The sequence below is a fragment of the Octopus bimaculoides genome, chromosome 30 (assembly GCF_046866305.1).
Source record: "Octopus bimaculoides isolate indiv1 chromosome 30, ASM4686630v1, whole genome shotgun sequence".
NCBI classification, from domain to species: domain Eukaryota; kingdom Metazoa; phylum Mollusca; class Cephalopoda; order Octopoda; family Octopodidae; genus Octopus; species Octopus bimaculoides.
The window spans coordinates 16,270,938-16,296,815 of record NC_142957.1 but is presented as its reverse complement, the minus strand read 5'-3'; the positions used below and the strand labels follow the sequence as shown (position 1 = coordinate 16,296,815).

Genomic DNA, 25,878 nt, shown 5'->3' with positions numbered 1-25,878 from the left:
TATTAATTGTTGATTTATTAATGAATTAATAAATTGATAAACCTTTACCCTTTTAATTGTAATATATATATATATATATATTGCGGGTGGCACATCAGATGCACCATTTTGAGCGTGGCCGTTGCCAGTACCGGCTGACTGGCTCCCGTAGGATTTTCGTGTGAGATTGTTGCCAGTGCCCCTGGACTGGCTTGTGCGGGTGGCACATAAAAGACACCATTTCGAGCGTGGCTGTTTTCGTGCGGGTGACACGTAAAAGCACCCACTACACTCTCTGAGTGGTTGGCGTTAGGAAGGGCATCCAGCTGTAGAAACTCTGCCAAATTAGATTGGAGCCTGGTGTTGCCATCCGGTTTCACCAGTCCTCAGTCAAATCGTCCAACCCATGCTAGCATGGAAAGCGGACGTTAAACGATGATGATGATGATGATGATAATGATGATGATGATGATATATAGACACACCTACATCTACACACACACACATATATATATACAGGTAAAATGTTGCTAATTATGAGAAATCTAAAGAACAATGCTCAGCAATTCTGTTTAATACTGAAGGAAAACATAACATTGCTTGAATAGTCAACGCCCTGAAAACATTCTATCATAGACATTTGGTGAACAATCTCATACCATAATAACGCTTTAATTATAGAAAATTTGAATTTAATTCAAGCAGGCGATATCTGTATTGGAGACTGCCTTATGTAAACATCAGTGTTTGAGTACCAATTTTGATAATGAAGATATGAGAAAACTTTTTCTATAATTACAATTGCTAGGAGCTATGATATTTATGATATAAAATTTTTGGCATTTTTTATACATATAACCAGTTTTTTGTTTCTATAATATAAGAGTTTTGAGAATTTCCAGTATGAAAATATTTTGATTGTGTATAATATTTGAATATAATAGATGTAATGATATAATGTATATGTGTGTATGTGTACAATATATATGTGTGTGTATTTAGAGGAAGATAGCTATGGCCAGTTCATAGGGTTACCTAGGATTTTATGTCGATAAAGTGCTTAGCTTTACCATATGACTCATCAGACTTTAATGGTTGGTGACCTATAACCTCTCTTCAAAATTGAGGATGAAAAGGCGTTGTGGTCAGTTTTTGAACACAGACAAAATTCCACTATCTGGAATCCATCCAGTCAGTTTCGGGTCCTGCGAGTTCAGTTTAAGTAGGAATCACCTGAAGTGTAAACAGGGTCTAGAGACTTCCATCCTGGAATTTAACACACACATATATACACACAGTAATGCCTCTATATATGAGTTAATTTATTCCCGGAGACTCTTAAAGTAGAGCAATAATTTCCCATAGTAGGAATGTTATGAATCATAATTCATTTCCAGAAAAATATTTTACTTATAGAATTTACAACACTTGTAAATAAATGGAAATAAAGCAACAGTAGAATGTAAATAAAATTTTATGTAGAGTATGAATCACTTTCATTCGCACTAGACTCGTGCAAACCATCACTTGTAGATTTCTTTTTAAAAAACAAGTCTAAAGTTGTTTCTTTACAAGAAGCTTTTTTTTTTTTCGCTCTCTATAAATTTCTCGGTAACATGCAGAAGCATCTGTTATGGTCGTAGAAACTTTTGCACTTCATTCAAAATTTGGATATTCATCAGCATCATCGATTAAAAATCCGTTTTCCATACTGGCATGGGTTGGATGGTTTGACCGAGGTCTGGAGAGCCAGCGGCTTCACCAGGCTCCAATCTGATCTGGCAGTGTTTCTACAGCTTGATGCCCTTCCTAACGCCAACCACTCCAAGAGTGCAGTAGGTGTTTTTTATGTGCTACTGGATCAGGAGCCAGTAAGGTGTTAGTCAGGTACTTAACTATTAGTCCACTGCATCTTATGGCAGAAACAGCTGTAAGCTAATGAAGTGCATAAGATAATTCTTTGCCATCTCTTTTTCTTATTACTGCTCTATTCTCATCGAGCACTTCATTCTGAAACATATGTATATTGAATTCTACACAAGGTTGTTAGTCTAACAATATCTAAGCAAAAATGACAAAAAAAAAAAATAACATATAGAATCTTCTATCCATAATTCTTCAGACAGAGATTGTTGAATTCCTGTCTGAAATATATGTAATATAGAATTGAAAATTTATATCAAATCTTTCTTTGGGCTTCTGTTTTGATATGTGGCTTACTCTGTAAATAGAATTTACTAGAATTTTCAATTGTTATGCATGTCTCACTCAAAATAAAACACCGATATAAATTCATGTTGTTTATATGAACAAGCAGATGTACTTGACGTGGAGACATTTTGGATTATAATCCTTTATACATACAGTATATGTGTGTATTTATGTTACATTGAAATAAATACATAAATCTTCTACTTACAGGTATTGCTAGCTGTCTTCTGCTATAGCCTTGTAGCCCTAGGCCTAGTGAGAGGAAATGGTAGAAACCAAAAGAAACGCATTGAATATTTTATATTACTTGTAGTTATGTGTGTGTGTGTATATGTGTTATTTCTTTACTACCCGCAAGGGGCTACACACAGAGGGGACAAACAAGGACAGACAAACAGATTAAGTCGATAATACCGACCCCAGTGCGTAACTGGTACTTATTTAATCGACCCCGAAAGGATGAAAGGCAAAGTCGACCTCAGCAGAATTTGAACTCAGAACGTAGCGGCAGACGAAATACCGTTAAGCATTTCGCCCGGCGTGCTAACGTTTCTGCCAGCTCGCCGCCTATATATGGGTGTGTATGTCACTATCTCCTTGTCTTGACATTGCCTGCTGCTGACAATCAGAAATGAACACCTCTGTCATGCCAATGGTGTTCTTTGTTCTAAATCTTCCATAAAAAGCATGCCTGGTTATTGGGATTTATTACCTTACTTGGAAACAGGTGAGGGTTGGTGACAGGAAAGGCATCCAGCGCCAAAAAATACCGCCCTACCCATACAATCATGGAAAAGTGAATGTTAAAACAATGATGATGGTTATGATGACTGTTTCTGGATACTAGTGTGTTTCTGGTAGTGAAGGGTAAATAAAAATATGGATGCATGATACCTCCTCAAAGGAATGACACAAAAAAAAAAAAAACTGGCTGTAAGACACACAAATATATACACATATATACATGTATATTTATATATATTCACCCACTAACACACACATGAATATATACACATATCATCATCATCATCATCATCATCGTTTAACGTCCGCTTTCCATGCTAGCATGGTTTGGACGATTTGACTGAGGACTGGTGAAACCGGATGGCAACACCAGGCTCCAATCTAATTTGGCAAAGTTTCTACAGCTGGATGCCCTTCCTAACGCCAACCAACATGTATATTAATATGTATTCACACACATGAATATATACACATATATACATGTATATTTATATATATTCACCCACTTACACACACATGAATATATACACATATATACATGTATATTAATATGTATTCACACACATGAATATATACACATATATACATGTATATTTATATATATTCACCCACTTACACACACATGAATATATACACATATATACATGTATATTAATATGTATTCACACACATGAATATATACACATATATACATGTATATTTATATATATTCACAGAGGCACTCACACACACACATTTGTGTTATATGTTCTATTGAATACTCCTCTATGTTTTAGTTTTTTTTATCCTTTTGATCACGGATTTGTATTATTTTCATATTAATTACTTATAATGTGTTTGGAGCATTAAGATTATTTAATCTATTATCAAAATTTCTAGACCCTCTCAGACTCATCTTCAGGATAAAGTGGTGTTGGTGCGTGTTGCTGCCTCTTTATAGTAGGCAGGGCCAATATGATTGCTGTAGACAGTACCACTGGAATTTGAATTTTGGCCACTAAACTCCCACTCCATCAGTCAGGTGTTTATAATTCTTTCGTGACTAGTCTATGTTGTCTGTGTTGTTTATTTTGTGCTGTATGTACTATGAGTGTTGCTTTCATCATGAATTGTCTAAATTTTGTGAAATTCTGTAGACTATAGTTGTGTTGTCAACTATTGTTTTTCCCTCTGTAATTTACATTTTGTTCTTTGGTGTAATACATTACAGTTGTTCCTTGTTGTAAATGCATGGTGAACCAACGTGACAGTTCATATTTGTGTATGATGAATCATTATAATGGTTGGAGTCGTGAAGTTTACTACTTTTGCAATTAAAACTGTCAATCATTCTCGTCATTAGCAGCTTGTTCTCAGGTTTATATGCGTGTAGCTTGTTATCAGTAAGAAATGTTGTTAATTTGAATGTTTTTGTAGTGTTACATTTGCGTTAATCTATGATTTGGTATAATGCATTTTGTGATGTTTTACAGGTGTCATTTGTTTTCTATAATTATTCCACATTTATGATCGGTTCATGATTCTTTATTGGCCTTGTTGTCTCACATATTTATTCCGATATATGTCATCCTGCATTGCTCCTTGGTTTGGCCAGTTAGCTTAGAATACCTGTCATTAGCTTGTTTTCATTTCATTCTGTGGTTTTCTTTATCTAGCACTTTACTTGTGAAGAAGAATCTAAATGCTCTTTAAAGGAAGAATTTTACCATTGGCATTTCTGTATCTTTGAACATTTTGGTATATCCATTTAAGGGATCTATTTTAAAACGGGGGCCACATTTTTCATTAATGTTTTACGTAGTGTTTTTGGTTCGGAAAGACTTTCAAACTTCGTATACTTATCTATTTTGTGTTATAGAACAGAAAAATATTTTTGTATTCGAATTTATTTCATGTAAAAAATTGTCTTATTTCGATAATTTCAACCAATCACTGACAAGTATTCAGTTGTTTACATTTACTCCTTTGGCTGATTAAGCGATGTAAAGCGTATTTAATCTCCATACCTTCGTTTTATTTGCTTTTTTCATTTTAAATTTGCTTTAACCCTAACCCTAACCCTAATCCTAACCGTAGGGTTAGGGTTAGGGTTAGGGTTAGGGTTAGGGTTAATTGTTTCAGAATCGTTTGTTTATGTAGTCGGCACTTAATGTATATCGGCTGAATGGACGTCAGTGATTGGTTGAAATTACAGAAATACGACAACTTTAACATGGAATAACTTATGGATTTCTTTTTTTTTAAGAAGACTAAGAGAAAAAGATGTTTTATATGACACATTCTACCAGTGTTCCAAGTTTCAAAGTGTTTCGTTAATGAAAAATGTGGCCCCCTTTTTAAAAAAGATCCCATTTAAGGAGTGAGAAGACTGGGCACAGCTGTTTTGTTTCTGAAGACGTTGGTGTTGTCTTGGTGGAAGTTTTCATAGCTTGTCAGTTTTTCTCCTTCTGTTTCACCAATTCTGCTGTCCCCAGGACAAACAATGTCTATGCTTAGGCATGATTTTCACCAATTGTTTGCCAGCACAATATTGGGTCCCTGATGTTTCATTCTGTGATCACATTAAACCACAAAGTCCCAAAGGATCTTTGCTTCGTCATCCTTTTGCTCATAGTCATCCTATTCTTCTCACCTTCTCCAATCCAAATGTTTGACAGTTTTCCAGAGGACCATTCTAGCAATATTGTTATACCATCACTCATATTCTCTCTCAACCAATTTGCTGCATTTGTTTAAAATATGCCACACTCTTCCTCCAGTTTCACCACACATTCCACATTTGCCAAATTCTGTGGAATGGTCAATTCTGTGCTTGCTGTAACTTGTCCTCAATACTTGCTCCTGTACTTGCCTTTCAGCTTTTCAGGGTTGATAAAAGAATGTACCAGTTGAACACTGGGGTCACTCTACACTGAAACTGCTGGCCTTGTGCCAAAATTTGAAATCGTTATCATTATTATTATTATCATTACATATCCATTGACCACTTCATCACATTGCTTCTTATAATGCTTTATGTATGTTGTCTTGAAATAATTTTCCATTTTTCTCTTCTTCTCTCACAGTTATTTGAAGAATTACGATCGGATCATGAAGTCAGGGATCTGGTATCCGGTGGTGCAGCTGCAGGTGTCTCGGCTGCATTCGGTGCACCAGTTGGTGGCACCTTGTTCAGTGTAGAAGAAGCGGCAAGTTTTTGGAGCAATGAACTTACTTGGAGAGTGGTAAGTTACTGCAATAGTTCTTTCACTTATATATATGTGTATATATATATATATATATATATATATATATATATATATATATATATATTCAGGGTGTGATGGGTAAATTGTCACCATTTTATATCTTTAATCTTGCACATGTGCATTGTTTATTTTTTATTTTGTCAACTACACAATATAGTAGGGTCAGTTGGGCACCATCTGTGAGAAAAACAGCACCCTGACACAATTCATTCCGCCAGAAATTTGAAAACATGCTGTACTGCTTAGCATTCACGACAGAAGCTCCAATATCAATATTTCAGTGTTTGGGTGTCAATCTGAGGATATAAATCGAAAGTGATAAAAATCAAACCTACAATCAACATCATGGTGTTTGAATTGATCACGTGTGATGGTGATGTTATGCCTCCATTCATCTTCCCACATAGCCTCACAATCAACACAGAGGCCTACATCAAGTGCCTGGAGGAGGTAGCATTGCCCGAGGTAAAAAAGGCTAGCTGCTGGGAGACCCTATGTCTGTCAACAGGACTCTGCACCATGTCAAACAAGCTGGAGAATCCAGTCATGGCTGTCAGACAATTTTTGCATCCATACTACTCCTAACATCTAGCCACCTAACTCCCCAGACTGCAACTCCCTTGATTATTATGTGTGGGGCACAGTTGAGCGATATACCAACAAAACTTCTTGTAACACCAAAGATGACCTGAAGGCAAAGATTATGGCAGCATTCACCAACTTAAACAAGGAGACCGCCAGGAGAATTTCAAGATTTTCCGAAGCCATCTGGGGGCTGTGGCTGAAGCCTATGGCGATTTTATTGAATAAATTTACTCTTTAGTATTTCAAGATATTTTCATGTAATTTTGGGAAATAAATTTTGTTAAAAGAAATGTCAGAGTTATTTTCATTTTTAACAGGTCTTTGCTGCAATGACGGCCACCTTTTTCACCAATCTCTTCCTGAGTGCCGCTGTCGGCCATTTTACTCAGCTGTCATCACCTGGTTTAGTTCGATTTGATATCTTTCAGGTAAGAGCCTTTTTAATCTATCTATCTATCTATCTTTCTGTCTGTTTTTCGTTTGTATTGTATTTTCTTTTTTATACCCTTTTTGTTTTACATATTTTTTCCCCATTATTAAAACCTGCCATTTGTTCTTTGTTTTCTTTCCTCCCACAGGAAGACATGGCCTTTGACCTCGTAGAGTTTCCAATATTTGTACTGATGGGTGTTGTAGGTGAGTTCTAGCATCATTTTCCCTTACTGCTCTGTTCCTCCCATCCTCTCCATTCTTTCCCCCTGCACCTCATACTCTTGCTCCTCCTCCTCATCTTCTCTCTATGCCTCCTCTCCCACCCTCTTCCTTCTACTTCTGCCCTTCTACCTCCTTCAACCGCTCTGTTCCTTCTACCTTTCTCCTCATTACCACCAACAACAACAACAACACAACCACTACCTCCTCCTCCTCCACCACCAGCAATCTTTTCAAGAGTTACCAAACCTGCTAGACATAGCAGTCACATCTACACCTAAATTTGTTTATTTACATACTCTTACTAATTACCTGCTGATGTTTTTGTTCTTTCAGGTGGATTGGTTGGCGCCTTGTTTGTTATCATAAACTACAAACTTACAGTGTTCCGATATCGGTAATGTTCCATTATGCTTTATTCTGCTGCTTAATTTATTCCATTCCATACAGGATTTAAACAAATTTACATGAGCTGAACTGAACATGCTTCAGCACTCATTTCTTGTATTCCCACTCAGCCTAACGGGATCCACTTATTTTGTTTATCACATTTTCAATATTGTCTTATTTTCTGCTGGATACCACTTTCACTTTCATTTTCACTCATCCCCAATACTCCCTCTTGTTCTGCCAATGGCACCGCCCCCCCCCCCCCCCCACTGCTTATGTTTGTCTTCTACAAATTCTACACCCTATGTACTTCTGATCTTGCTAATTTACAGATTGAATGGTACAGCCTTGGTGTCAAAACCATAATGATATCTGTAGGACAACTGATGATGGAGATATTTTGGAGTGTTGGTATGACTGTTTTTGTATATGTGGAATAGTGTTATAGCACATCCTTTTGATATATATATATATATATATATATATATATATATTCACACACACACACAAACACCCTGCAATATATATACATACATACATATATATGTATATATATATATATATATATATATATATATATATATATATTACAAATTAAAAGGGTTAAGGTTTATCAATTTATTAATTTATTAATAAATCAACAATTGTAATGCTATCTGTTGGAGTCTCAGCTTTTTTAGCTGCTATTTCTGAACTTCGGTATGTGGTGAAGCAAATATTTGCTGATCCCTTAATTATGTTTATAAATATATATATATATATATATATATATATATATATATATATATATATATATATAATCATAAATATATAGGGATTGACAGTAACCTGCTTCTCCAACATACTGAGAATTCAGAAATAGCAGTCAAAGAACTACTGCCTGCCCTGCATATCTATATATATATATATATGTATATATATATATATATATATATATATATATATATATATATATATATACATACATCATACACACACACACACACATAAATTTAAATATATGTTTGCATGTATGGGTATGTATACTTAAGAGCCATCTGTCTTTGCAGGTATATTCGTAGGAAATGGATGATGGTTGCAGAGACTGCTCTGGTTGCTATGGCGACGGCAGGTGTTGGTTTTGTCTTCATCTACACCATTAATGACTGCACTGATATAGAGCCTTACGACCACCACCATGCTATTGTGGCGAAGGTAAGCATCACCACCATGACCTTCTTGATCATCATCATCATTATCACCACCATCATCACAGCCAGAAATTTATCAGCATCATCTTCATCACAAACACTACCACCACCATCAATGTTAATGCCAGTATCATTGCCATCATCATCATCATGCCACCACAACCACCATTACTGTCTTACCACATGACCAGGTGTGTGTTTATATATATATATATATATATATATATATATATATAAGGTTGAGGAGGGTATTGGATTTAACCAAACCCCGGAGGATACAGGTAATACCGAGTAAGTGGTGTATACCGATTAGTTTGCCCCAATCGTTGTATGAACAGGATTGGGGATTATAAGTCGTGTATTAGCGTGTGTATATGATTTACATATATATATATATATATATATATATATATATATATATATATATATATATTATGATTGACCGTTGACTGAACACTATTCAATTTTTTTTCTCCGTGTTTTTCTCCTTGTCTCCGTATTCTTTCTGTTGAAGAGCGTAGCTCGAAACGTCAAAGACTTTCCGTATTCCCGAGCGTCATACTAATATATACTTTTGTTATTTACACCACCTGTCCTCGTCTGTTGTTATTTTTTGTATATTCTCCCATATATATATATATATATATATATATATATATATATATGTATATATATATGTATATGTATATATATATGTATATATATATATATATATATATATATATATATATATATATATATATATATATATATATATATATATATATTATGTATATGTATATATGTATATATATATATATATATATATATATATATATATATATATATATATATATATATATATATATATATTTATATATATATATATATATATACATACATCATACACACACACACACATAAATTTAAATATATGTTTGCATGTATGGGTATGTATGGGTATATATATATATATATATATATATATATATATATATATATATATATATATATATATATATATATATATATATATATATATATATATATATATATATATATATATATATATATATATATATATATATATATATATATATATATATATATATATATATATATATATATATATATATATATATATATATATATATATATATATATATATATATATATATATGTGATGGCACATGGCTCAGTGGTTAGAGTGTCAGGCTCACAACCATGAGGTAGTAAGTTCAATTCCTGGACCAGGCTGTGTGTTGTGATCTTGAGCAAGACACTTTATTTCACGTTACTCCAGTCCGCTCGGCTGGCAAAAATGCGTAGTACCTGTGTCACACTGAATCTCCCTGAGAACTATGTTAACGGTACATGTATCTGTGGAGTGCTCAGCCACTTGCACATTAATGTCATGAGCAAGCTGTTCTGTTAATCGTATCAGCTGGGACCCTCATCGTTGAAACCGATGGAGTGCTCCTTTAATATATATATATATCATCATTATCATCATCATCATCATCGTTTAACGTCCGCTTTCCATGCTAGCATGGGTTGGACGATTTGACTGAGGACTGGTGAAACCGGATGGCTACACCAGGCTCCAGTCTGATTTGGCAGAGTTTCTACAGCTGGATGCCCTTCCTAACGCCAACCACTCAGAGAGTGTAGTGGGTGCTTTTACGTGTCACCCGCACGAAAACGGCCACGCTCGAAATGGTGTCTTTTATGTGCCACCCGCACAAGCCAGTCCAGGGGTGCTGGCAACGATCTCGCTCGAAAATCCTACAGGAGCCAGTCAGGCGGTACTGGCAACGGCCACGCTCAAAATGGTGCATCTCATGTGCCACCCGCACAAGAACCAGTCCAGGGGCACTGGCAACGATCCTACTTGGCTTGCCGGGTCTTCTCACGCACAGCACATTTCCAAAATTATAATGGAGAAAGTTGCTTATTAATTAGGTATGTAACAGTTACTAAAAGAAAGCAATTATTAAAGGCTTGAGTGCCCGGAAATTTATTTATAAATTCATGTTCCAAGAAATTTCCTCTAATTTCGATTTCTGAAGTTCATCGAATATTTGAACTTCAAGTTCTTCACAAATTTAGATATTTGTTGCTTTCACTGCAGAGTAGATTTAATAAACAATATCAATTCGTTGCTGACGAAATTTCCCATTTTCATTTGCATCAGTCTCTCACTCTCTCTCGCCTCTATTTTCATTAACGGTAAATTAATATATATTTATTTCAATGTTTTCATTTTAAGTTTTAATTCGCTATTTGAAAAACCTACAGCTTATTCTACATATGTGATGTAAAAAAATTATTTATTGAATGAATGAATGCTACTAGACAAAATGGCTGTATAACTTTGAGGCTTATTTTTGATAAAAGGGAAATGTTTTTGTTGTGTTTGGGGAGAGTCATTCTCTTTTAGTGTCTTATAATTTAATACACTCACCAGTAAAGTTTCCACTCATTTATTTCTCTTAAAATTTTCATTGCATCTTGCAACCTTTTCAATAATCGTTCAATAGACTCTTGGAGGGGTTGCAAGGCACAATGAAAATTTTAGGAAAAATAAATAAGTGATGCCCCAGCTTGGTCGCAGTCTAATGAGTGAAACAAGTAAACAGCTGAAGATAAATTTGATATATAAATATATATATATATGAACACAAAGTGTGCATCAATAGCCCTTACTCTCTCTCTCTCTCTTTATATATATATATATATATATATATATATATATATATATATATATATATATATATATATATATCTGATGCTGTTTCCTATATAGGCACAAGTGTAATTCTTTCCCAAATAAACTGTACTTCATGTTTGGGGCTCTGATGAAGCTCTAAGGCATTATTCAGGCACTCAATTATGAGTCCACTGCACCTCACAGCAGAAACAGCTGTAAGCTAATGAAATTCATAAGATAATCATTTATCCCTTTGTGATGTCTCTTTCTGTTGTGGGAAGTTTTATTTCATCCATATTTTATTTATATCTTTCAGGTATTTTGCAAAGGAGATAACCAACATAACTCACTTACCTCATTATTCCTAACAACACCAGAATCTACGTTAAAAGGCCTGCTGCATGACAAAATAGGTGAGCATTGTGCACATACTTATAAGTTTAAGAACTATTTCTGTATGCAATCTCAATGTCTAAAAAAAAATTCTAAATTAAAAGATACTAATTTTATAAAAAAAAAAAATTGTAAAAAATATCAGGTTGACACAGAACTAATGGAACAGAGTGTTTGTGCAGCTGCTTTCCCTGTCTTAAGTTTTTCAAACACATGCAATATCTTTATCTTTTACTTGTTTCAGTCACTTGATTGCTTCCATGCTGGGGCACGGCCCTGAGGGGTTTTAGTCAAACAAATCGACTGCAAGACTTTTTTTTAAAGTCTAGTACTTATTCTATCACTCTCTTTTGCTGAACTGCTAAGTAACAGGGACGTAAACACACCAGCACCAATTGTCAGGCAGTGGTAGGTGACAAACACTGATATAAAGACACACACACATAGATATGTGCATACATATATACAATGGGCTTCTTTCAGTTTTCATCTACCAAATCCACTTTGGTCGGCCTGAGGCTATAGCAGAAGACACTTGCCCAAGGTGCCATGCAGTGGGACTGAACCCGGAGCTAAGTGGTTGGGAAGCAAGTTTCTTACCATACAGCCACACCTGCGCCTGTATCAGGTAAATCCTTTTATGAATAATCTGCTTGCCTTTAAAAAGGTTATTTTATACAAGTAATAATCCACTCAATAGGGGTTTGCAAAGATGGTAAGCAAGTGGTAGCACTGTCAGTGGCTTGGCCCAGTGGATTCTACTCTCCCTTTCTCTTACATTCAACCCCTCCATATATAATTAATTCCAAGAGAACACTATGGTGTTTTTTGGAGAGGGTTCTAGTTAGAGAAAGGTCAGAATTGTGGGATCAGAAAGCACAATTTGGAAGTTGCAGATGAATTTATCTTTCAAGTGAAGAATAAATGGATGGATGGTGAGAGAAATTGGAATCTACTGTGTAGGGAACTGTAAAATGCTCATGGCACAGCTGGTCACACCTTCTACCTGCCCTTAAGTGATTAATTCCATCTACTAACCCCATAAAATACTGTGTCCACCTGTCCTAACTCTAAACCCCCTTTATTACTTCTCTCTTGCAGGTTCCTACAAAGTGACCACATTACTTATATTTTTGGTTCTATATTTTCTACTCTCTGTCTGGACGTATGGCCTGAGTATCTCGAGTGGGGTCTTCATCCCTTCCCTGACCATAGGGGCCATCTGGGGACGGCTGCTTGGCTATGGATGCATGGAGATTTTCCCACATTTGGTAAGGAGGAATCTTATTGTCAACCATGTCTCTATATCATTATGTCTTCGCTTGTCTTTATATCTCTTGTCTATATATCTTTATTTATTTGTATGTTTCTTTAACACTTTTGTTAGCATATTTCTCCTGAGATGCTCTGTGTTTCTTTCAGTTAATTTTAAATATAACAGAGAGTTTAGTAAAATAATTTAGCTATCATTAAGCAAATGCTAGGAACATAAATTGTGAACATTTTATTTGTGATGAATTATGCTTTCCATAAACTTGACAAGTAATAACCATAGGAAATATATGCTAGTGGAGGCGCAATGGCCCAGTGGTTAGGGCAGCGAACTCGCAGTCATAGGATCGCGGTTTTGATTCCCAGACCGGGCGTTGTGAGTGTTTATTGAGCGAAAACACCTAAAAGCTCCACGAGGCTCCGGCAGGGGATAGTGGCGAACCCTGCTGTATTCTTTCACCACAACTTTCTCTCACTCTTTCTTCCTGTTTCTGTTGTGCCTGTAATTCAAAGGGTCAGCCTTGTCACACTGTGTCACGCTGAATATCCCCGGAGAACTACGTTAAGGGTACACATGTCTGTGGAGTGCTCAGCCACTTGCACATTAATTTCACGAGCAGGCTGTTCCGTTGATCGGATCAACTGGAACCCTTGAGGGCCAACAACAAAATATATGCCAATAAATGTGTGTGAACGTGTGTGCATATATATATGTGTGTGAAGGTATATGGCTTAGTGGTTAGGGCATTCTGCTCACGATCGGGAGTTCAGTTCCCAGCGACGTGTTGTGTCCTTGAGCAAGGCACTTTATTTCACGTTGCTCCAGTCCACTCAGCTGGGAGAAACGAGGAGTACCTGTATTTCAAAGGGCCAGCCTTGTCACGCCCTGTGTCACATCGAATCTGCCTGAGAACTACATTAATTTGACGAGCAAGCTGTTCCGTTGATCGGATCAGCTGGGATCCTCATCATGGTAACTGATCGAGTGTTCCTTTTATATATATGTCGTGTGTGTGTGCTAATGTTTGTTTTTATAATTACTGACAGCACATGCCTGATACACACACACACACACACACACACACACACACAATCGGGGGTCGATTTGTGCGACTAAAGGAGGTGCTCCAGCATGGCCGCAGTCAAATGCCTGAAACAAGAAAAGGAGTAAAAGAGTATTCCATTGTCTATTCATTGTCTTTTTCCTTTTCTTTTTTTCAATTCCAGAAAAACAATTTAGGCAAATACGCCCTCCTCGGGGCCGCGTCTCAACTCGGTGGGATTGTGCGCACTACAATCAGCATAATGGTAATTCTGGTTGAATGCACCGGTGACATAACTCTCGGACTGCCTCTCATGATGGTTCTTATTATATCCAAATGGGTTGGAGACTTTTTCTCAACGGTAGGTGGCGAGAGCGAGTTTCTATTCTTTTTGTTTAAGTATCTTCTCTGTGTTTGATCTTTTCTTTTTTTTTTTGCAGGGCTGTGGGGGTTAAGAAGCTTGCTTTGGAGCCATGTAGTCTTGGGTTCAGTCCCACTGCCTGGCACCTTGGACAAGTGTCTTCTACTGTAACCCCAGGGTAACAAAAACCTTATGAGTCAATTTAGTAGTTTTAACCCTTTTGTTACCGTATTTCTGCTGAGATGCTCTGTGTTTCTTTCAATTAATTTTAAATATAACAAAGAACTTAGTAAAATGACTTAGTTATCATTAAGCTAGTGTTAGGAACATAAATTGTGACTAAGGTTTGGTGGAAGATTTTAATTCAGAACTTTTGAAAACAAAACATTTGTACTACAGAGCCAGAGGTGGTTTTGGCTGGGCTGGTATCAAAAGGATTAAAAATATCATGGTGACTTTAACCCTTTTGTTAGCATATTTCTGTTGAGATGCTCTGTGTTTCTTTCAATTAATTTTAAATATAACAAAGAAGTTAGTAAAATAACTTAGTTATCATTAAGCTAGTGTTAGGAACATAAATTGTGACTAAGGTTTGGTGGAAGATTTTAATTTAGAACTTTTGAAAACAAGACATTTGTACTACAGAGCCAGAGGTGGTTTCAACTGAGTTGATACCAAAAGGGTTAAAAATATCATGGTGACTTTAACCCTTTTGTTAGCATATTTCTGTTGAGATGCTCTGTTTCTTTCAATTAATTTTAAATACAACAAAGAATTTAGTAAAATAACTTAGTTATCATTAAGCTAGTGTTAGGAACATCAATTGTGACTAAGGTTTGGTGGAAGATTTTAATTCAGAACTTTTGAAAACAAGATATTTGTACTACAGAGTGTTGCATTCAGATTGAAGTAATAAATTAGGTGGTTTACTTGTGAGACAAATGATCCATGTGGGTGTATAGTGTGAAAGAGACAGACATCATGATAGACAGATAGATGAAGGAGAAAGGTGGGCGTGATGTGAGTGAGTGAATAGAAGAGAGAAACGAAAGAAAAGAAAGGAAGAGGATAGATATTGGAAATAGAAAGAATGAGAGCAAAAGTAAAAATTAATATAATGATTAAGATAAAAGATAATAGGCTGGTATTATTTTGCTTCAGGGTAGGTTTGGCGTGAGAGGTCAGGGGTTAACGTTTTGGTAAAGTGGAGGAGGAAGGCATTTATTGCTATTAAAGGGTAATTATATATAAATATATTTATATATATACAAATATATATAAACATATATAAAAATAATTAGACATCCAAAGGTGAAACTATAATATTGTCATGTCATCATTTTTTTCTGTGCAAAATATTATCAGCTGATTGCAAGTCTTTGTTGAATGGTTTTTATTCCAGAGATTTCTTCACCTGGCCCGGGGGTTCTCAACCATTATTTTTATTTACGGTCCCCTCTGATTACTATTTTACTCTGGTGGACCCCCATAGCCATTCGATGTTTAAAAACTAGTTTTTAACTTCTTTCAAAATTCCTATTTTGGTTTCCACACATTAACTTGTGTAGATTAAACTATGGACAACACATACATCTAAAGTAGGAGTACTCAACCATTTCTTATCTATGGACCCCTTCGATTACTATTTTATTCTGGTGGGTGCCCTTAGCCATTCGATGTTTAAGAATTAGTTTTATAGAAACTTCTTTCAAAATTCCTATTTTGGTTTCCACACATTAACTTGTGTAGATTAAACTATGGACAACACATACATCTAAAGCAGGGGTTCTCAACCATTCTTTATCTATGGACCCCTTCGATTACTATTTCATTCTTGTGGACCCCCATAGCCATTCGATGTTTAAAAACTAGTTTTATAGAAACTTCTTTCAAAATTCCTATTTTGGTTTCCACACATTAACTTGTGTAGGTTGAACTATGTAAAATGTTAGAGAAAGGAACCCAGCTGTTTCTTGCAATACATACCAATACATACATCATCTAAAGCAGTGGCCCTTAAAATACTATTGTAGATCCCCAATTTATTATCTTGTTGCATGGAGTTCCAAAAACCTTATATGAACCCTGGTTGAAAACCACTGTCCTTGATGGATTACCTCCCATTGACTAGTGAAATCCATCTACCCTTGACACTATTGGATGGCTGTTGACTTTCATGGGTACCTCCACCCTTTAATAGCTCTTGTTTTTCATCCCATAAAGCTGAAAAAATCTTTCTCCTCACCAAGAAAACAAGCATGGTGGGGTTGCTAGTTTAATCACCAATGAGCCGAGCATGCAACAGGTTATGCTGGATTATATGTTACCAGTAGTGCTAGAGCAACGTGTGTGTGTGTGTGTGTGTTTGTATTTGTATCCTTATGACTTTCCTTTATGTCTCCTCTAGCCATGATTTTACCACAGTCTTCAGAAGCTTTACGTAGCCATCTGGCAACGATCTCACTTGGCTTGCCGGGTCTTCTCACGGAAATGTGCTGTGCGTGAGAAGACCCGGCAAGCCAAGTGAGATCGTTGCCAGTGCCCCTGGACTGGCTCTTGTGCGGGTGGCACATAAAAGACACCATTTCGAGCGTGGCCGTTTTCGTGAGGGTGACACACAAAAGCACACACTACACTCTCTGAGTGGTTGGCGTTAGGAAGGGCATCCAGCTGTAGAAACTCTGCCAAATTAAGATTGGAGCCTGGTGTTGCCATCCGGTTTCACCAGTCCTCAGTCAAATCGTCCAACCCATGCTAGCATGGAAAGCGGACGCTAAACGATGATGATGATGATGATGATGATGATCACACACAGACACACACACAACAAAATCTTGCATCAAAATATCTCACATAAAAAAAAAAAAACCCAGAAGGAACAGAGCTTGAATAACGGATGATCAGAGTCAAAACCCATTGATATGGTCGCTAACGCAGAGACAAAAGAGCTTTCTGGAATGAATCATCATCATTGTTTAATGTCTGCTTTCCATGCTGGCATGGGTTGGACAGTTTGACTGAGGACTGGCAAGCCAGGAGGCTGCCCTAGGTTTCAATCTGATCTGGTAAGGTTTCTACAGCTGGATGCCCTTCCTAATGCCAACAACTCCGAGAGAGTAGTGGGTGTTTTTTTACCTGCCACCGGCATGGGCGCCAGTCAGTGGGTACTAGCATCGACCACATTCAGAGAGTGATTTTTACATGCCACTGGCACAGGAGCCAGTCAGGGGGCACTGGCATCAACCACATTTGCATGGTGCTTTTTATGTGCCACCGGTATGGGGAGTCAGTCAGGCGACACTAGTATCAACCCCCCCCCCCCCCGCTCAGATGGTGCTTATTACGTGCCACCAGCACAGGTGCTAGTCAGGCGGTACTGGCTATGACTCCGATTTTGATTTCCCTTGAATCAATAGAAGGAATAAATAGAAGAAATAAATAAACGAGTGGAAATTGAACCAGTGAGTGTGTTAAATTAAGGCACAATGACTCTCTCCAGGCACAACAAATTTTGTTTCAACACATGAATTCAGATAAGGAACCTTGCAAAGCAGATATAAAAATTGAGTGGTTATGTTTTTCATACAACTAACAAAGATTTGAAGAAGAAAGATATTTAAGAAGAAAGATAATTCAGGTGAAAAAAGGAGCAAAGATACATAGCAATGCATCATGGTAATTAATGAAAGTTCAATCAAAAGCGGTGATGGAAATGAATGGTCTGAATGATGGAGTTTTGAAAGAAAGTAAAGGTTGAAAATTCATGATCAAAAGACTGATATACTTATAAATATCTATGGAGAAGTATTCAAAAAGGAGGCAACATTTGATATTCTATGTCTAGATAAAGAGTCAACCATGGGAATATATTATCGTTATTATTATTATTATTATTATTGCTATTATTATTATTATCATCGTTATTATTATTATTATTATTATTATTATTATTGCTATTATTATTATTATTATCATCATCATCATCATCATCATCATCATCATTATTATTATTATTATTATTATTATTATTATTATTATTATTATTATTATTATTATTATTATTATTAAGGTGGAAAGCTGGCAGAATCGTTAGCACGCCAGGTGAAATGTTTAGCGATCTTTTGTCTGCTGCTATGTTCTGAGTTCAAATTCCGCCGAGGTCGACTTTGCCTTTCATCCCTCCAGGGTCAATGAAATAAGTACCAGTTATGCACTGGTGTCAATGTAATCAACTAGCCCCATCCCCCCCCCACCAAATTTTCAAAGCCTCATGCCTAGAATAGAAATAATAATAATAATTATTATTATTATTATTATTAACATTCTTCTTCTTCTTCTTCTTCTCCTCCTCCTTCTCTTCCTCCTCCTGTCGTATATATATCTACATGTGTCTTTCTACCTGTCTTTTCCCCTACCACGACCACTTGACAAATGGTGTTGGTGTGTTTACATCCCTGTTTGGCAAAAGTGACCAATAAAATAAGTACCGGGTTTTAAAAATGAAAAGCAGTGGCGGGTCCTCAATTCATTGAACTAAAATTCTCCAGGGCAGTGCCCCAGCATGGCCGTAATCTAATGACCGAAACAAGTAAATGATAAATGACAAAAAGATTATCTGCTTCGAGATTCACTGTTCCGAAAAAGAATTAATTCACCCAGATCCGTTTGTCATTGTTATAAACCTTCCCCTTTCTCTCCTTATTAGGGTCTGTATGAGATGAACATCCATGTTGCCGGTATACCAATGCTCCCCTCGGAACCTCCGCCAATGTTTGAAGATGTCAAAGCAAGGTACTGTAGATTTTAACGGTCTAACACATCATATATATATATTTATATATATATATATATATATTTATATATATATATATATATATTTATATATATATATATATATATACATATATACACACACACACACGCACATATATAATATATATATATATATATATACACATGAGGTGACACTTAAAAGTTTCTGGCTTTAAGGGTATCTTGAAAGGCCTGGTTGGAGGCCCAACCTTCTGAGTTTTTTTACAGGGCTTAGAAAAACTGAGGGAGTGCTGCAATAAGTGTGAATCTGAGAGGGGAATATGTTGAATAAAATCATAATTAACTGATTCTTCTCTATCTTCTTTTACTCAATGCCAGGAACTTTTCAGCACAGCCTCGTATATGAGCATATACATATATATATACATATATATATACATATATATATTTACTCTTTGTCTCAATATTTCAGTGACATCATGAGCAAGCCAGTGGTTTGTCTTCCAACCATTTGTTCAGTGGGTAAAATTGTGGATCTCCTCAAAGTGGAAACTTCATGCGGATTCCCAGTGGTGGAAGTGGAAAACGATTCAGACTCGGTAGGTTTGTGATGGGAGGTGTGTTTTTTATTTTGTTGTCCTTTAACTCTTTTATAGGTTTGTGTGTGTGTGAGAGAAAGAAAGAGAGAAAAAGAGCGAGCGAGAAAGAGGGCTGTAACCAAACTAACACCATTTGTCAAGCAGTGGTAGGACACAAGCACAAAGACGCATACACACAAACACACACACAATGGGCTTCTTTCAGTCTCCATCAACCAAATCCACTCACAATGCTTTGGTTGGCCCAAGGCTATAATAGAAGGCACTTGCCCAAAGTGCCACACAGTGGGACTGAACCCAGAACCATGCGGTTGGGAAGCACTCCTTACCACACAGCCAAGCCTGTACTGATTTATATGAAACCTATTTAAATTTTAAGACCTTTTAAACATCGGATGTGAGCAACAAGGCAGAGAACAAAGAACTAAACACATATGCATAATATGAAACACAAAATGTGGTTTAGATGAGGAAATTAGCTCTTTGAATTATTTGTGTGGTTTTGTAGGATGAAAGCATCCATCTGTCTAGACATCCATCCATTGCTCTATACAGGCATCTGTCCACCTGTCTATCTACCCATCTAGCCACTCAGCCAAGCATTCACGTACCTATCCATACATCCAACTGTTTATCTGCTCATCTGTCCATCCCTTGCTCAATCTGTTCTTCTTTCCTTCTGTCTGTCCACCCATTCATCCATCCATCCATCCATCCATCCTCTTGTGCATCCAGCTATCTCCTAACCATTCTTCCACGCATCCCCCTCCCTCACCCCTGTTCCTTATTACATCAAACCCTTCACCCATCCATCCATCAATCCATTCATTCAACCATTCTCTTCTCCCTCCCTTTTTCTCTCCTTCTCTCCCACTCGCCTCTATCTAGCCATTCGTCCCTCCCCCTATCTATCCTCTCCATCCCTCCATCTATCTTCTACCTCCATCCCTCCACCATCCATTCATTTAATTATATATCCACCTATCCAGTGATTCATCTACAAATCCATCAGCTCTTACTGAAACCATGTCAATGCTCTCTTTTTTCTGACCAAGTTTCTTGTAATTTAATTAGTGTTATGTTCAGCTATTTTTTCTTTTTATATATATATATATATATATATTCTCTTTTCCTGTTCTGGCTACAATGTGACCTACCTGTGCAATGAAGAATAATTAGCAAGTAATACATACCAGTAGTGATGCCATAGTAATGACATCACAGTGTTATTTGTTGACAATTATGGTTCTGGAAAGGAGAAAAAGAATCACCAAGGTGTTGTGGTATGATGTGTCGGGTTGCTTTAAGTTGAAGAATGGAGATAATTAAAGAAATCTACATGCAAATATTTTTGTTGAACAACTATGGAAAAATGGAGGCGACAAAATACTGTGTGTGTGAGTGTGTGTGTATGTATGTATGTACATATATATATATATGTATTTATATGTATGTATTTATATGTATGTATATATATAACTATTAAAGGGGGAAAATTATCAGGAAAGATATTTCTATTCATGTTTTTAAATACACACACACACACACACACACACACACATATATATGTATATATATATATATATATATATATATATATATATATATATATGTGTGTGTGTGTGTGTGTGTGTGTGTGTGTGTGTGTGTGTGTGTATGTGTGTATATATATATACAAACACGCGTAACTACTTCATCCCTTTCAAGTTCGTGCCTCACAGCGTTCATACACAAATAATTTTTCTAGTCTGGCCATAAAGCCTTTTCTGTTTGTTTTCCTGTCTTGTTTTTTGTCCGCCACTACATTCCTCCATGCCAAGATTTAATTTGTGTATACAAATTTAATTTGCGGTCTATGGGAAGAGCTGTTTTAACGATGCGTCCTGCCCAGCTCTTCGAAACGCCGGTGTTAAAACGGGGGCAGCTGATGAAGTAGAATGTTCTCTATGTAGCTTGTGTGTTTTCTCGTCTACGTTTTGTTTGCAATGTCCTTTACCCAGATATGCACCTATACATACAGGTGGATGTCGGTACGCACATACCTGTACGTATATATGCATATACTCATTTACTATTTGTTTTTATATATATATATATATATATATATATATATATATATATAAAAGTGCCATGCGTGAAAAAGTGCCATGCGTGAAAAAGTGCCACACCCTGACAGTTGAGGGAACCCGTGGAAGAGGTAGGCCCAGGAAGACCTGGGCTGAGGTGGTGAGGCAAGACCTTCGTACATTGGGCCTCACCGAGGCGATGACTACTGACCGAGACCTTTGGAAATGTGCTGTGCGTGAGAAGACCCGGCAAGCCAAATAAGATCGTTGCCAGTGCCCCTGGACTGGCTCTTGTGCGGGTGGCACATGAGATGCACCATTTTGAGCGTGGCCGTTGCCAGTACCGCCTGACTGGCTCCCGTAGGATTTTCGAGTGAGATCGTTGCCAGTGCCCCTGGACTGGCTTGTGCGGGTGGCACATAAAAGACACCATTTCGAGGGTGGCCGTTTTCGTGCGGGTGACACGTAAAAGCACCCACTACACTCTCTGAGTGGTTGGCCTTAGGAAGGGCATGCAGCTGTAGAAACTCTGCCAAATTAGACTGGAGCCTGGTGTTGCCATCCGGTTTCACCAGTCCTCAGTCAAATCGTCCAACCCATGCTAGCATGGAAAGCGGACGTTAAACGATGATGATGATGATATATATATATATATATATATATATATACATATATATATATGAGGTGTTGAAAAGTTCCTGGCTTAAGGTAAAAGAAAATACAGGTGAATCAGTTAATTATGATTTTATTCAACATATTCCCCTCTCAGATTCACACACTTTTTTACAAGGCTCAGTGCTAGTTATATAATTTCTATAGGAAATTTGTAAAGATGACCTTAACAAATGATTTAATAGCACTGCTAACATAGTAGAACACAGTACTGACTCACAAAAATGTTCACTATACATTCTAGTATATCATGGCTGTGTAATGAAATAAAGTGTCTTTACATGTCATTAATATTTATGTACCAGCTTCCAAGAATTTGAAAATTTAGTTTACTTTCTCATTGCATTAATCTCTAAACATTGTCATGCATTTGTCTTTGTTTGTGCTGACGAACACAATGAAGATATTACTTTTGTTGATCTGATTAATGATAATGTCAAGGCTTGTATGAGATTTTCCTACTTGTTATTTATTTATCGTTAGGTGCTTGTTTGTTTATTGTAATCTGTGTGGGTAATTAATCTATTTTAATTGCATTCATTAAGAGAGAGAACAAAACAGAGGCAGAAGTCTTGAAGTATTCAAGTTGTAATATCTACTTTTGGAATGTTGTCATGTGAAAAACTCAAGCTTGTGAGGCTTCAGGAGAAAATTAAATAAACTAAACCGTTTATCTGTCAGTCTGTCTATCTATCTATCTATTTATTCATCTATCTACCTATTACTCTATCTATATATCTAACTATCCATCCATCCATCCATCCATCCATCCATCTATCTATATTCATTTAGCTCTCTACTTATTTTTCTATCTATCTGTCTATACATACATACATACAAACATACTTCATATACATATACCACACACACATAAAAAGATAGACACATATATTCATGTATATACGTTTGTGTATGTATATATATATATATATATATATATATGATGATGATGATTATGGCAATGATATATTTAGCCTTGTGCACCAGGAACAAGCAGATAATTACTTAAGCTCATAATGATTAATTAACATTTCATTAAATTCAAATGATGCCCCGAATGAAACACTTTCTATATTTGAGAAAGCAGATCTGCTGTTAAACACATACCAGGTTATTAAACTCCATACCAGGTTATTAAAAAATATACCTCACAGGCTATCATCATCATCATTGTTTAATGTCCGCTTTCCATGCTGGCATGGGTTGGACAGTTTGACTGAGGACTGGCAAGCCAGGAGGCTACACCAGGCTCCAGTCTGATCTGACAAGGTTCCTACAGCTGGATGCCCTTCCTAACACCAACCACTCTGAGAGTGTAGTGGGTGCTTTTATGTGCTACTGGCACGGGGCCATGAAATTATTTTGTTAATGTTTATACATCAATTCTATACATGGATATACTGTTTTTTTTTTTGTTTGTTTGTTTGTTTGTTTGCAGGGAAGTCTGGAGACATATGGTAAACTAAAAGGATTAATTCTCAAGTCTCAGTTGATGGTACTTCTGAATTTTAGGGTGAGTATATGTAAGATTACATATATGCATTCTTTTATTAAGGGGTAAAGGGACATTGAAAATTATGGTGACAGCAACAATAGTGAGACTGATTATGATGACGGTGGTCATGATGACGGTGGTCATGATGACAACAGTGATGGCAATGATGATAAGAAATTTCTGGTTTTCTAAATCTAGCATTTGATGAAACTATGATTGTAGAGACCAATGTGGAGCAGGTGTTTATATCAAGAATTATATGGAAGAAACATTAACGAATTGCAAGGAAAGCAGTTTTGAGTATTATTAAAAAAAACTTTTCTTGATCTGTTCTATATAGATGGAATATCTAAGTATTACTATATGTTATGGTATCACTTATTAGGTACCTAAAATCCAACATCAAACAAAGACATGTAACAGCAAGATTGTAATTGAGAAATTGAATGGAAGCATTTGTAATACAATACAATATAGTCTAAAAGTACAAGATGACTGCAGAGCGATAGATTGTCAGCACGTCTCTTATTAAAACCTTTTTCTTTCTTCATCTTCTTTCATTTCTTTCCTTCTCCTTCCTTCCCTCTTCTTCTTCTTCTTCTTCTTAATATTGATATTATTAAGGTGGCAAGCTGGTAGAATCATTAACACACCAGACGAAATATTTAGTAGCATTTTGTCTGTCCTTACATTCTGAGTTCAAATTCTGCTGACGTTGACTTTACCTTTCATCCTTTCGGGGTTGATAAATTACCGTATTTGATGGCCTATAAGACACACGAGTGCATAGGGCACACCCTAGCCTAGGCTATACTTTTGTAAAATAAATTACCACTAAAATAATGTTTTAATTCCTCCCCTTACCTGCATAACTTATGTTATTACCAGTAATTATAAGCAATTTATTGCATCCACATTCAATATAAACATACCGTGGGCGATTCTTTGTTTACTTTTTTTTTTTATTTAAAAAAAATTTATTTCTCTCTGTCATTCTCGTTTTCTCTACCACAATCTGGTGTATTTATTTTACTGGCCTACCAATGCATACAGTGCATTTCTCTACCCTAGGTGTCAGGAAGACACTTGACGAGAAATGGAAACAGAATTGAAAGAAGATGATAATGAAAGTAATAATGATAATAATAATAATAATAATAATAATAATAATAATAATAATAATAACAACAATAATAATAATAAGAACAACAACAACAACAACAACAACAACAACAATAATAATAATAATAATAATAATAATAATAATAAAGGCTGTGATATAATACCAGGTAATACCCTGATGCAGTACCAGTAAATGCCCTGATGCAGTACCAGGCAATGGCTCTCATGGCTTCTGATCTTAACTGATTGGAAGTGTTATCATGTACATTGTTTTGTCTTGGTATAAAAAGATGGGCTACAGCAAATATTCTGCTTAATACCACAGATTTGCTTGTCAGTTGTTTGACCTTAACCAGCTATTTCTGTTTCCAATGTTTTATGATATTGCCACTGAT

General features: G+C 36.2%; 1 protein-coding gene across 7 annotated transcripts in view; it reads left to right on the top strand.

Moving 5' to 3' along the window:
• LOC106873123 (H(+)/Cl(-) exchange transporter 7) overlaps positions 1 to 25,878 on the top strand; it is a 180,884-nt gene that overhangs the window by 145,081 nt on the left and 9,925 nt on the right. For all 7 annotated transcript variants that reach the window (XR_016239118.1, XR_016239119.1, XR_016239120.1 and 4 more), the window contains exons 9-19: positions 6,000 to 6,158; positions 7,085 to 7,195; positions 7,346 to 7,403; positions 7,755 to 7,815; positions 8,858 to 9,002; positions 12,004 to 12,100; positions 13,182 to 13,351; positions 14,580 to 14,756; positions 19,462 to 19,547; positions 20,002 to 20,128; positions 24,305 to 24,379. Coding sequence is in view for 4 of the 7 variants with exons in the window: in XM_089345822.1 (XP_089201948.1) it covers positions 6,000 to 6,158; positions 7,085 to 7,195; positions 7,346 to 7,403; positions 7,755 to 7,815; positions 8,858 to 9,002; positions 12,004 to 12,100; positions 13,182 to 13,351; positions 14,580 to 14,756; positions 19,462 to 19,547; positions 20,002 to 20,128; positions 24,305 to 24,379 (1,266 nt within the window). In the remaining 3 variants the exon portion in view is untranslated. The remainder of the gene's footprint in view (positions 1 to 5,999; positions 6,159 to 7,084; positions 7,196 to 7,345; positions 7,404 to 7,754; positions 7,816 to 8,857; positions 9,003 to 12,003; positions 12,101 to 13,181; positions 13,352 to 14,579; positions 14,757 to 19,461; positions 19,548 to 20,001; positions 20,129 to 24,304; positions 24,380 to 25,878) is intronic.